Source organism: Salvelinus fontinalis, chromosome 26 (assembly GCF_029448725.1).
Source record: "Salvelinus fontinalis isolate EN_2023a chromosome 26, ASM2944872v1, whole genome shotgun sequence".
Lineage (NCBI taxonomy): Eukaryota > Metazoa > Chordata > Actinopteri > Salmoniformes > Salmonidae > Salvelinus > Salvelinus fontinalis.
The window spans coordinates 33,040,577-33,055,207 of NC_074690.1; the positions used below are offsets into that span (position 1 = coordinate 33,040,577).

A 14,631-nucleotide genomic window follows, 5' to 3' on the forward strand; every position below is an offset into this window, starting at 1 on the left:
CCATAATATCACAGATCCACCACCATATTTTACAGTAGGTATGAGGTTGTTTTCTGCATATGCATCCTTCTTCCGTAGCCAAACCCACCCGGAGCGTGGCCAAGGAGCTTTATTTTCGTCTCATCTGACCATAGCACCAGGTTCCAACCCAAATGCCAACGCATTTGCATTACAAGTTCTGTAATTCTTCAACTGTGGCCCTTGGACTTTTCTTTGGCTTTTATTTGTGCGTCTAACTTGGTATGGACTGATATGGGGTAAAAAAAAATGTAATACATTTTAGAGTATGGCTGTAACGTAACAAAATTTGAAAAAGGGGAAGGGGTCTGAATACTTTCAGAATGCACTGTATGTACAAAAAGTGCTGTAATTTCTAAATGGTTCACCTGATATGGATTAAAATATTAAAATACTACATCAAGCTTGTGACTCTACACATTTGTTGGGTGGCATTTTCTGTTTGTTTTGGTTGTGTTTCAGATTATTTTGTGCCCAATAGAAATGAATGGTAAATAATGTATTGTGTCATTTTGGAGTCACTTTTATTGTAAAGAAGAATATAATATGTTTCTAAACACTTCTACATTAATGTGGATGATACCATGATTACAGATAATCCTGAAGGATCGTGAATAATGATGAGTGAGAAAGTTACAATCGAAACAAATATCATAACCCCACCCCAAAATGCTAACCGTCACTGGTATTGTAATGGTGAGAGGTTAGCATGTCTTGGGGGTAATTTCTAAATGGTACACCCGCCATGGGTGAGAATACCCTCAAATTAAAGCTGACAGTCTGCACTTTAACCTCATATTCATTAGCGTTAGGCTACACACTGAGAGCATTGAGATATTTGTATTATTGAAGACGAACTTGTAGGCTACTATGAAAAACATTTAACCAATCCAGGTCATTGTGCTAATATCGGAATATCATCTCTGAAATAAAAATAGATCATGAAATAGATCTTGAAGGGCTGCCCCCTTTTTGAGGGAGAGCAGAAGAAAGCAGGGGCTTTAACACTAGTTCAGAGTGTGATGGAGACCTAATTTGTCAACCAGGCTCTCTCATTCCATCTGCGGCTGTCCTTCCCCCAATGGGGACCGAAGGAGATGTGGAGATGGGTCTTACAAATGACTACCACGTCATCCAAACACTCCCTCCCCCCATCCCTATGGGTACACTGTATGTGATGTATACCGTATGTGATGTATGTTGTATGTGATGTATACTGTATGTGCAGATAAGGAGAGAGAGATAAAGGGAGAAAGAAAGAGAGGGGGAGCGAGAAAGAAGGAGGGAGAAATGTAAAAAAAAAGAAAAAACATTTAAATCCAGCTATCTGTTTTACATAAACCTCCATTACATAAAGCACAGAAAAAGACCCCCCTAAAATATTTTGTCAATTTCTATAAACATTATTTTTTTCTCTATCTTAACAGTTGTTTCCATAGCGACACACCTCTCTTGAATTTCTGCTCTGTTCTTTTCATTTTGCCAACAAAAGCCACGTTGCACAATAGAGCAACCTCTTCCTACAGAAATCGTTTTTCCCCCAGGGCAACTCCGCTTCAAGCACATCATGTCAAGGTTTCAGTCCCTCTAGATAAACGGAGAGGCCAATACCCCCTTCAAACAATATTTCTCTCCGGTAAAATAAGTGAACTGAACGTGTATGAACACCGCTCAACTCACTATGTTGGATGTAACAACCGATCATGATCCAATATCTAATCATCAAAGTTGCACAGACAAACACGTTTGAGTTTGTTTCCAGATTGAATCCACTTCATGCATAATAATCATGCATTTATCATTATGTCAGCTCATCATCATCATCATGCCTTCAGATGTCACTTCATAATTCATGGCATCAGAAGGTTTAGCATGGTTGTTCCTATGAAAGCACCAGGAACAATCGAGTAACCTTCTGTCTGTTCTGGTGGGGGTAACCGGATGTAATAGGTGGAGGCCACATCTACACTACACCTCCACTAAGATGACCTCAGTAGGGGGGTCATGTCAGAAATGGTGTGCTGGTATTATGTGTTTCAGTAGGAAGTTCTGTATTGGATATACAAAGAGGAGAAGAGCATTTCCGGTGCCATCTCTTGTTTCTCTAGACATTGCAGGAAAACAAATTATGTACTTATCTCTTCACAACATTTAGGAGGAGGAAATTATAATAAGCACAGCCCTTTTTAAAGATATTCCTAGATGCACCACGTTAATACGTTAATGGGTGTACTTATCGCCAGAACTCTGAAGAGCATTTATGTAACTGTCACAGAGACTTTCACCAAAAAACACTGACTGGAGTGCCTTTATTGTTTTTATTTTCTCCGTTACCTAGCAACAGACACGCTATATTCCTGAGTTATGTTGGTTTGGACATACCAATAACTGAAGCTTATATAGATAGTCATATTAATCGTAACTAACTGTACACCACACCCTCAATCAAAGTTGCATTTTGATAATGGTAAAATGTTGTTTATGTCTCCTATGGTAATGTCACGCCCTGGCCTTAGTATTTCTTTGTTTTCTTAATTATTTTAGTTAGGTCAGGGTGTGACATGGGGAATGTATGTGTTTTTTGTAGTGTCTAGGGTGGTTGTAAGGTTTAGGGGGTTTATTAGAGTAGTTGGGTTTATGTTTAGTATAGAAGTCTAGCTGTGTCTATGGTTGAGTGTAGGTATCTAGGAAAGTCTATGGTTGCCTGAATTGGGTCTCAATTAGAGACAGCTGGTTATTGTTGTCTCTGATTGGGAGCCATATTTAAGGCAACCATAGGCTTTAGCTGTTTGTGGGGAATTGTCTATGTTGAACGTAAGTAGCTTGTGTGTGCACTTTCGTTTGTAGCGTCACGGTTGTTTTGTATAAGTGTTTTGTTTCGTGTTCATCTTCATAATAAAGGGAAGATGTATTTTGCACACGCTGCGCCTTGGTCCTCTCTCTCTCCCTTTGACGATCGTGACAGGTAACCACTATCCTGTACAATATTGCTCAAAGATGACAACTGTCAGTCAAAAGTGGTTGGTCCATCCCATCCTGTGACACTTGTCAAAAAGGTGTCGATCTTCAGACACACACTCATATGTCAATTAAAAGTTATTTGTTACCTTTCGTAAGATCCTTAGAAATACTTTATTGAAACCAGTCATACACTACTTGTGTAGCCTCACCATCTCTACTGCTCTACTGCTCAAGTTTAGCAAATACCAAACTATTATGTGTACAGCTAGGAAGAACAAGACGTTCTCTTTCAATTGTCATCTCCACTATCTATCTGATTTTCCCCGGTCTGCTTTGTTTTATTCTGTGGCATCCTCTAATGGTCAGGTATGCACACTACACTCAGATAAACCATGATGTCTGGCCTTTCTGCTGGACATTCTATTAGGCCTACAAAAACACTTGAGGTGGGATTCGGGGGGAACGCGTGGGAATAAATGTGTGAGTTCCCAAATTGAATCTCATTTTAACATGATGAAAAACTGTTGTTAAGGGTGAATTCCCAGTGATTCCCAAACCTGATAGACACCATAGTGAAAGACTGAGAGAGTAACCGTTGCATTCAATGTTGCACATTGGAACACTGGGTTGCAACCCAAAAATACAACTCTCCCAATTATGTTTGGCTGTATATGATGAATGAGTGAGGGGGTGGTGGGGGGATGTGAAGCAAGAGAGTGTGTGCTTGTGTAATAGGGATACAAAAGAGTAATTACGTACGTGTGTATGACAGAGTGAGAGAGAGCACGGAGAAGACAGAATGAGAGAGAATTCATCAGAGAGAAATAGACAGAGAAATAGAGAGAGAGGACGCATGAGAGAGACAGAGACAAAGAGAGAGTGACACAAGAACCCAGTGTATACCAGTATGTGCTGTATGTACGCTATGATGAAGAGCGTGTGTTGGGGCTGGTGGGGGGCGAGAGGGGGGTAGAGAAATGAGGGGGGTCGACAGTGATGGAGTGGCACAGTCAAGTGAGTTCCAAAGGAGTTCCTTCCTAATGCTAAGGAGTTAATCAGAGCTCCAGGCTTCAGAGCTCAATGTTCCACAAGCAAGCTACGCATACAGTAACTTCGGTTCAACATAATTTCGCTCTGCCCCATGGCAAAAATATAATAATAAATAGTAAGAATAATTATAATAATATATTTGGGGGGGCATGCTCGAACCTTGCGTGGGCCCTGCAGAACTGCTCTACGCCACTGACCTCAATGTAGGCTGATTATACTGTGCATTCCTATAAATGATTGTATACATTTTATTCTTGTATACATTCTGTACATTTCTTTCCCCGTGCTTCTTTTCATCTTGACACATGCCAGAGATGTGAAGAGAAAACTCCTCCCCCTCTATCTTGTGTACTTACTCCCACTCTTTCCTGCGGGCCTGTGGTGTGCTCTGCATCTTGTGCGACTCGTGGGCTCTGATCACATCCTTCTGATCCACGATGCCCCCGCGTCTCCTCTGCATACTACAGGGGCTCACAGACCCCGAGCCTGTGTCCGACCCGGCCTTTTCCACCCTGTAAGGGACGTCGAAGCTGGCCGCCCGCGGGGGTAGAGCCAGGGTCTCCAGGCCGGAGCGGGGAACCTGCAGGGAGCAGGAGCGGGACCCCTGGGCTAGGCCCCCCTGACGGGTGGTGCCCGGGCTGGGCCTCGGGGTCCGACGCCATGCCTCGGGCTCAGGGAGAGAGAGGGAGGAGCGGGTGCCGTGCATAACCCAACTGGTGGTGCAGACTTTGGGACCGGAAGCCAAACCCACTGGGGCGCAATGGTCTGGCATCAGAGAGAGAGATTTATCTGAGCTGGTGAGAATCTCTGGATAGAAAAGCTGCTGGGATCAACATAATGCTAGGGAGAGAGAGAGAGAGAGAGAGAGAGAGAGAGAGAGAGAGAGAGTGTATATATATTAACAATGTTCTGGTAATAGTTTTCTGTGCAGAGTCTTAGAATACCTTTTTTCTGTAACTCAATCTGATAACCAGAAGCAAGTAAAAAGCTAGAAAAATACCTGTTCAGTCTTATCTTATGCAGACCAGACAGATTTGTTTTCTCCTATCTCCCAGACAGTGAATCCACCTGCCTCGAGGTTCCCTATTTTAACCTTTAACAACTTGTCCGATGTAGGAGCACCCAATGGTCACCATTATTTGACAGTTGGTCCGTTCCGTTCAGTGATGATGACGATGTTGTCAGATAAAAGGGGTTAAAAGTCTGATCCTTGCGGAGGCGTGAGTCTCTATTGATATTTCACTGAAGAGTAATTGGGTGTATCTTGCTATTTCACACAGCTGGATGAAAAGAAAAGGACAGTGACCTCCCTGGATGCAGTCCTATTTTCTTTCAGCGTTAATAGCTGTTTGTGTGAAGCTAACTACTAATACATAACCAATATTTACTAACGAACCAAGCACGTAGAGAGGATAATAGGGGAAGGAGAATTATAGATGGAAAACCGAGCTTTCACTTTAGACTTTTGTTTCTAGGGAACACATTACAATCTCCAAAACGAGGATGATGAAAACAGGATATCGTAATTACAATGCACCAATAGGAGAACATTCATTTCAATGGAGTAAAATAATGACCTGATCCTCTCTAACCTCACCTTTCCTGAATGCAATCTGATTACATGAACAAAATCTACCCAATCATACACTATATTAAAATGATCTGAATAAGAGCACATCATTGGATGATAATGTAAATGCCAGGGGTTCATCACACCATTATCAACACCCTTGCACCAATGGATCTCACAGGATTACCCTGGCTGATGTTAATTTGATTACCCTGTTGCTGTGCAGGAAATGTAACACTTGTAGTGTATTTGAGGTTTAAAAAGACTTCTAAAGTTTGTCATTTCCACTTTGAAATTTCAGACTTGATTTTACCTTATGAAAAATGCATAAACTGCTACAAAATTTTCCATTAATTATAATCCATATAAAAATGTAGATTTCCTGTTAATGCAGGATTATTTTCCTGCTGTAGTAAACTGGCTCAAATTAAGATCCAACACCTGTATCAGGCACCTCAATTGGCTATTTAAGTATGTTGGCATCGGCAAGAGAACAGAACAGCGGATAGCTGTGACACTGTCTGAGACAGAGGAGAGACAAGGCCGTTTCCATTGAGCAGGATCTGAAAGGAGCTTTATGAGTGTGGGAGAGCTGAGGCACAGGGAGAGGAGGGAGAGTGAGTCACTTATCAGCAGCTAGGCTCATTAGACCTGTACAGCCACAGGAGACATGACTGCAGAGCTGCCTCTGCCCTCACCTAGGCTACAGTAGAGGGACAGCCAGTGACAGCCAGCAAACTGTGAAAGGGTGAGAGTATTCTATTGTGCTTTGTGTGCTGGACCTTGGCCTCATATTATCATTAAAGCAACATTGATGCTGTGGGAAATAGGTTAGACACACCTGAACCAACATGATGTGAATCCTATCAGTCTGGACTTCACTTAATGCATAACGTATATTTGAGCGGATCATTAGTAGAACTATTTATTCTGCCATATGAAAGATGTCATAGTAGCTAAATAAATGAATGACAGAGAAACGTCTTGCGACCGCGTCAAGCCATGAGCGTCTTCCCTCGCAAACATAAAGCCATGGGGTAGCTAGAATATAATAGAATAGACCAGATAATCAGGATGTCCACATGCCTTTTCAATCTTCATTATTAAGTTAACCACTCCATTGAGAGTCTCTGTCATTTTTAATTTGGAAACATTTCCTTGGCTGTTATATTGCACAACACTTCATTAGCGCGCCCACGTACCGGAATTGTTTCAAACAAGAGTTGGCAAGTTATACCGCCTTTCGCCTAACTGGTGTGTGTCAAACATGGGTCGGCTGCGAATCAATGCGATAATAGAAACCGGGCTACCAACAGGTATATTTGGAATTATAGGATGTTTTTATGGACATTTCAAATGAACGAAAACAACCAATTAAGAACATTACAATATAATCAGAGAACATAATAAACGACTAGAAACAACTTAAAATGGTTCTGCAGGGAATACAGTAATGAAAGGTCGGGAAAAAACCCAATTAACTGATCTGTAAAAACATAATTTACCTTGAAGTGACGTCCCTTTCTCCATTCTACATGTTATGCGACTCACAGCAGGGCACCTGCTATCAAAACGACACGAAATCCGTCTTATTCTCTTCTTATTCCTCAAGTTGTCGTTGACTATGGTTAGAAATGATTTCGTGTGGAATCCTTGAGTGATGATGATTAGTGCTGTGCGGCTAAATCCAGGAGAGTAGGAGCCAAGGAGTCTAGCTGAGATCAACGTAGGCTACACAGGCTGCATAGGGAAGGAAGGGAAAGGGGCTATGCATGGAAATCATCCCAACAATCATATACTCTCTGCAGGGATATGAGTCAGTCAGTTAGATCAAGTACAAAATGTTATATTACATAGTCACTAGTATATTGCTAACATCTGTTAATTGATCATCTTAATGTTTACTGTGAATAATGTGACCTACTCAAGCCTATTTGAAAAGCCTAATAACAATAATAATGTATTCAACTTCTGTAGCGCTTTTCATTACAAAAATCATCTCAAAGCACTTGAAAAACGCAGAAAAAGACAATCAAGAATAAAATAAAACAGCTACAGTATATGATAGGAGTCTCTACCACGATTTGAGTGTTTCCAGCCTCCAACAGATGGAGCAGACAGTAAATAGGGAATCACATGGCTTGAGCAGAGGGAGGTCAACAGTCCCAACCAATGTCACACCTGGTTTTATTTATTTGGAAAAACATTTTTGGAATTCCTTTTTTTTCAGTTGAAGCACCAAGCAATGGCTTGGACATCCTTCTGCTTAATCGATCAATAAAGAACAAGGGTCAAAACTACTGTATGCCTAAAGAAGTGAATAAGAACATTATTTACACAATACACATCAATGCAATATTGTTGATAGGGTCATAGGCTATTTGATACTATGGTGCTAAAGTAAAACTACAGTATACCACACATTTTCCACTAGATGGTGGCCTAGTCTTACAAGTATTACATTTACATTTGAGTCATTTAGCAAACGCTCTTATCCATTGCAACTTAGAACCAATCAATCAATGACAGTCAGCAATAGACTCCTCAACTTGTTAAATATTCAGCGTTGTCAATTTTTATTTTGAAATAAAATTGTCAAGTGTCGCAAGGAACGTAACTCTGAATATTAGATTTTTGATGATAGTCATATGGAAAGTGAAATGTGACAAATACGTTTAATTAAAGCCAGACTCAATAAGTCCCAAATAAAATGTCACTACTTCACCAAAAGTATGTGGACACCTGCTGGTCGAACATCTCATTCCAAAATCATGGACATTAATAAGGAATTGGTCCCCCCTTTGCTGCTATAATAGCCTCCACTCTTTTGGGAAGGCTTTCCACTAGATGTTGGAACATTGCTGCAGGGACTTGCTTCTATTCAGCCACAAGAGCATTAGTGAAGTCGAGTAGTGATGTTGGGCGGTTCGGCCTGGCCTTCCAATTCATCCCAAAGGTGTTCGATGGGGTTGAGGTCTGGGCTCTGTGCAGGCCAGTCAAGTTCTTCCACACTAATCTCGACAAACCATTTCTGTATGGACCTCGCTTTGTGCATGGGGGCATTGTCATGCTGAAACAGGAAAGGGTCTTACCTAAATTGTTGCCACAAAGTTAGAAGGACAGAATCGTCTAAAATGTAATTTTATGCTGTAGCATTATGATGTCCCTTCACTGGAACTAAGGGGCCTAGCCCGAACCATGAAAAACAGCCCCAGACCATTATTCCTCCTCCACCAAACTTTACAGTTGGCACAATGCATTCAAGCAGGTAGCGTTTTCCTGGCCTCCGCCAAACCAAGATTCGTCCATCGGACTGTCAGATGGTGAAGCTTGATTCATCACTCCAGAGAATCCGTTTCCAATGCTACGCGTTTTAGCACTCGGTTGTCCCATTCTGTGAGCTTGTGTAGCCTACCACTTCATGGTTGAGCCTTTGTTGCTCCTAGACATTTCCGATTCACAATAACAGCACTTACAGTTGACCTGGGCACATCTAGCAGGCCAGAAATTTGACAAACTGACTTGTTGGAAAGGTTGCATCCTATGACGGTGCCACATTGAAAGTCACTAAGCACTTCTGTAAGGCCATGTTTGTCTTTGGAGATTGCATGGCTGTGTGCTCGATTTTATACACCAATCAGCAACGGGTGTGGCTGAAATAGACAAATCTACAAATTTGAAGGGGTGTCCACATACCTTTGTATATATAGTGTATCTCGAAATGTTTAGATGAAAGGTTTTGCGAATTATAAGTACATTAGCTTTGTTTGCAAATTGCATGTCAGATTTCTCCAGGTAATTATGCATGTTGCATGCATAGGCCTATTGATCATTTTTCTCGCGCACGTTCTATCTATCCTTCTGATCCATCCACGACAACAGCAACACTTACGTCGACAATACATATCTAGCCATATCGCTTTAAACACAAACGAGACTCTTAAATGAGAGTTGAGTGATACATAATATATGTGTAATTTAGCTGACAAATTCATGATGTAAAGATTAATAATAATAATATTGACTCCAGTCCGTCTATGCGTCTGCCTGTCTGTGCAACAGCTGACGATATGCAGGAGCACAGATTTGAAAACACTGGTGGTGGTTCTGCCGTTACAAAATTGCTTTGATGTTGAGCTTCTGCGATTTTCATTCAGCAAGGGATTGAGAATATTTTCAGAGTGCAACACTTGCTAGTTAGACCATATTTTAGACTTCTCAGCACGACCAGTGTTGCCAGTAGCATGTTGGACACTATAGCTAATAATTACTAAAGTGAGCTCTATCTACTGGTAATTGAAGAAACTAACTTGCTAATTTAGCTGGCTAGCAAACAGATAGATCCACATACACATTGCTCGCAAATGTGCATAGCCTACCAGTGGGTGATTAGCCTACACAGCCTCATGTTTTGAGCCGGACCTGTATTTTTTCCCTGTTTTGCATGTTATTTTGGCATTAATAAGTATCACATATCAATTTGCAAACAATGTAAAAACAAATTTGAGTACAAACATGGTCTCTTTCTTTCTTCCTTGAGTAAGGCAGCTCCAAAATGCAGGTGTTTAAGCCTAGCTCAGTGCTTTCTGTGGTGGTGGGGCAGCCAGCGGAAAATACAGAGCGTAGGGGTAGGTAATATTCTCTAGTTGCGCCGTGATTGGCTCACAGCAGAATCTACAGGGAGAGCTAGGCAGTTAAAACCGCCTTAGGTGCTGCCATAGACGTGCCCCATCCAAGAAGGCTTAAGGTCATCGGCCACAGATAAAATGATATCAAATCACGTTATATCTACCATAGCTTTGATTGGACTGATTATGTCAACATCATACTTTCATAATCTTAGCTAGCAAGCTAAACAAACAGTCATCAGCATGAATCACATTGACATTCTACTGGAAAATCCTTTTCAATCCTTGTCATATGAAGAGAAGTTATAGATAAAAACGTATCGGTGCTCATCGGCCATTGGTCATAAACATTACACAACAAGTTGGAAATCGCCAATTCAACTGTTACGCACGCCTCTATAAAGAGGGAACGCAACTCCCTGCTGCAACTCAACTCTCCGTGAAGCGAAAGAGGTATGGACGGTAGGTGCGAGAAAGGACGACAAAGGCAGAATTTACCGTTACTAGGATTTATTTCCTACACGGTAATATGGGGAAAAGGGGCTGGACGGAACCAAAGGAAAGAAAGTAAATATCAAAGCTCCCCCTCTCCTATCTAACCTGCCTACCCACTTAACTTACCTAACCAAAGTACAGGGGGTGGTCCGCCCAGGTCTTACCTAGTGTGCGGAGACATTGAATATACTACGGGTATATGTATGCCCTCGGGCCTCTTGCCTAAGCACTCCCTAAGTGCCTTCCCCTTCCCCCCTGGGAACAAATTAAACATAATAATTATTAACAATTTCACAAACACTTTACAACAAAACTGAGTAAACTAACTCAGGCCACTAAAGAAGCTTTGACAAAGCAACAAACACATTACATACCACACTTTCTGTTAAACAACCAACACTATATCACAATCTAATTCTCCAGCAAGGAGAGATCTCTCTCTCTCTCTCTCTCTCTCTCTCTCTCTCTCTCTCTCTCTCTTTCTCTCTCTCTCTTTAAGGATTTAAAACATCTGTCGGAAAGGGTCTCTTTTCCAAGCTTTAAAGGATAAACATTCCTAAATGACATTCCAAAACTATAGTTTGTTTTAACAAGACATTTGTTGAGTGGTTGTGACTCCAACCTAAGTGTATGTTAACTTCTAACTTCAACTGTATCCTAAGAATTGGCAATAGAAACTAAGGTAAAACAAATGAAAATGCACATAGTTTGCTGCAGTGGTGACACATCACCTGTTTTGACCCCAACCTGTTGTTGTATTGTCTATTTTGTGCATGACACAAGTAATTTTTCCAACAATTGTTTACAGACAAATTATTTCACTTCTAATTCACTGTATCACAATTCCCGTGGGTCAGAAGTTTACATACACAAAGTTGACTGTGCCTTCAAACAGCTTGGAAAATTCCAGAAAATTATGTCATGGCTCTAGAAGCTTCTGATAGGCTAACTGACACCATTTGAGTCAATTGGAGGTGTACCTGTGGATGTATTTCAAGGCCTACCTTCAAACTCAGTTCCTTTTTGCTTGACATCATGGGAAAATCAAAAGAAATCAGCCAAGACCTCAGAAAAACATTGTAGACCTCCACAAGTCTGGTTCATCATTGGGAGCAATTTTCAAACGCCTGAAAGTACCACGTTCATCTGTACAAACAATAGTACGCAAGTATATACACCATGGGACCACACAGCTCAGGAAGGAGACGCATTCTGTCTCCTAGATGAACATACTTTGGTGTGAAAAGTGCAAATCATTCCCCAAACTGCAAAGGACTTTTGTGAAGATGCTGTAAGAAACAGGTACAAAAGTATCTATATCCACAGTAAAACGAGTCCTTTATCGACATAACCTGAAAGGCCAGTCAGCAAGGAAGAAGCCACTGCTCCAGAACCGCCATAAAAAAGCCAGACTACGGTTTGCAACTGCACATGGGGACAAAGATCGTACTTTTTGGAGAAATGTCCTCTGGTCTGATGAAACAAAAATGGAACTATTTGGCCATAATGACCATTGTTATGTTTGGAGGAAAAAGGGGGAGGCTTGCAAGCCGAAGAACACCATCCCAACCGTGAAGCACGGGGGTGGCAGCATCATGTTGTGTGGGTGCTTTGCTGCAGGAGGGACTGGTGCACTAAACAAAATAGATGGCATCATGAGGTAGGAAAATTATGTGGAAATATTGAAGCAACATCTCAAGACATCAGTCAGGAAGTTAAAGCTTGATCACAAATGTGTCTTCCAAATGGACAATGACCCCAAGCATACTTCCAAAGTTGTGGCAAAATGGCTTAAAGACAACAAAGTCAAGGTATTGGAGTGGCCATCACAAACCCTTGACCTCAATCCCATAGAAAATGTGTGGGCAGAACTGAAAAAGCGTGTGCGAGCAAGGAGGCCTACAAACCTGACTGAGTTACGCCAGCTCTGTCAGGAGGAATGGGCCAAAATTCACCCAACTTATTGTGGGAAGCTTGTGGAAGGCTACACGAAATGCTTGTCCCAAACTAAACAATTTAAAGGCGATGCTACCAAATACTAATTGAGTGTATGTAAACTTCTGACCCACTGGGAATGTGATGAAAGAAAGAAATCATTCTCTCTACTATTATTCTGACATTTCACATCCTTAAAATAAAGTGGTTATCCTAACTGACCTAAGACAGGGAATTTTTACTAGGATTAAATGTCAGGAATTGTGAAAAACTGAGTTTAAATGTGCTTGGCTAAGGTGTATGTAAACTTCCCATCTTCAACTGTTTATCCATTATAATAATGTATCCTTAATAAATTAACTTGCCTCGGTCAGAGAAGTTGTCAGTCTCCTCACATTCATGGCACAGTGGAGATGACAAACAAAACTGCAACATGTTGCATATGTCGGACACGCTAGGATTGTTACATGGGGACGAAATATTGTCTAGATGCTTTTTTCCAGGGGAGATTAAGTCTATACATTTACTGGCTGGGCTGTGGGACAGTGGATGCGCATTGATAAATCTTACTGAACTGTTAACAGGCATTCCCCATGGAATATGGAAATTGTGGTGCTATAACTCCCTGCTATCAACCAATCCGCATCCAGGACCCAAACAACCCGTTTTGTAACTGACCGACCGGCTCGATTCGTTCTTAAGTAGCAACATTTTTAATTGTGTTTTTTACATTGGATAAAAGTAAACACTCAGAGCTAGAAAAGAGTATATCATACACTAGGAACAATGTGAAAGTAATTCTGCTTTGAAAATTGGTCAACTTGTAACCCCACTTTTAAAAAAAAATCCCTTTAATGTTTTTGTACACCTACTGGCAGGGCCGGCCATGGACATTCTGCTGCCCTAGGCGAGACAAAAAACGTCCGCCCCCCTCCTATCCCGCTAAACTATGTACAGCAGGAGTTGGCAATAGGTTTGGGCTTGGGACAACTTTTTTCTCAGCTAAAAGTTGGAGGAACAGAACATAATGGCAGCCCAATTCATATGCTACAGATTAAACACAAATTTTATCACATCTGGTTAGTAGGCTATATAATCAGTTCAATGTCAATAACAGCCTAATATTTTCAATCTGATTACATTGATAAAATCACCAATGTCTCTATTAAATTTGATTGGTATATTTATTTGTGCATTGATTGGGGAAAAACAGCTTCCAATCAAGAGAAAATGTTGCGCTGAAAAAGTCCCAAAAGAAAGGTGGATAAGGTTCCACGGATTGGGAGAAAACATTTACCGAAGTCTAAGGCATTGGTGGCATTTAGTCTAAGGCATTTAGCTCCACCATATTTTCAGACATACTATTGGGCTGCACATTTCAGAGCCCCTTTGTACTGGCTACAGACGGATCCTACTCACCCAAGACCTCTCTGGGTCCAGATCGAATCTGAATCATGTAAACCTCCTGCACTTTCCTCTGTGTTGTGCTCGTCTCTCCCAATATCCCTCGGCAAAAGGTGTGTCAACCCAATTGTAAAGCAGTCTCTTAAAAGTTGGAATCAGTTCCGTTTAGCATTTAGCCTTCAAGGCTTTTCTCTCTATCAGGCCCAATCAATTATGGGGCTTTTGGCATCTGGCACCTACTGGGCCTCTTCTCACCAGCCCAATTATTCTTTGATGATACATTTGTCTCTTTTGCTCAGTTACAGGAAAAGTTCAAACTTCCCCAATCCTACTTCTTCCACTATCTCCAGACTAGGAACTTTGTTAGAGCTAACACACCTGCATTTCCCAATAGGCCTGTGAGTACAGCTATAGAGAGCATCTTTGAGCTGAACAAGCTTCCTAAGGGTGCAATTTCAGATGTACAGTACCAGTCAAAAGTTTGGACACACCTTCTCATTCAAGGTTTTTCTTTATTTTTACTTTTTTCTACATTATAGAATAATAGTCAAGACATCAAAACTATTCAAC

At 41.2% G+C, this 14,631-nt stretch overlaps 1 protein-coding gene across 5 annotated transcripts in view; it reads right to left on the reverse strand.

Moving 5' to 3' along the window:
* The window catches only part of LOC129824140 (voltage-dependent R-type calcium channel subunit alpha-1E-like), a 100,847-nt gene extending 93,483 nt beyond the window's left edge, over positions 1–7,364 (reverse strand). For all 5 annotated transcript variants that reach the window (XM_055883521.1, XM_055883520.1, XM_055883519.1 and 2 more), the window contains exons 1-2: positions 7,105–7,364; positions 4,386–4,869 (exon numbers count right to left, since the gene is read on the reverse strand). In XM_055883521.1, the coding sequence (XP_055739496.1) occupies positions 4,386–4,801 (416 nt within the window). In that variant the 5' untranslated portion in view covers positions 4,802–4,869; positions 7,105–7,364. The remainder of the gene's footprint in view (positions 1–4,385; positions 4,870–7,104) is intronic.
* Between the last annotated feature and the right edge of the window lie 7,267 nt (positions 7,365–14,631).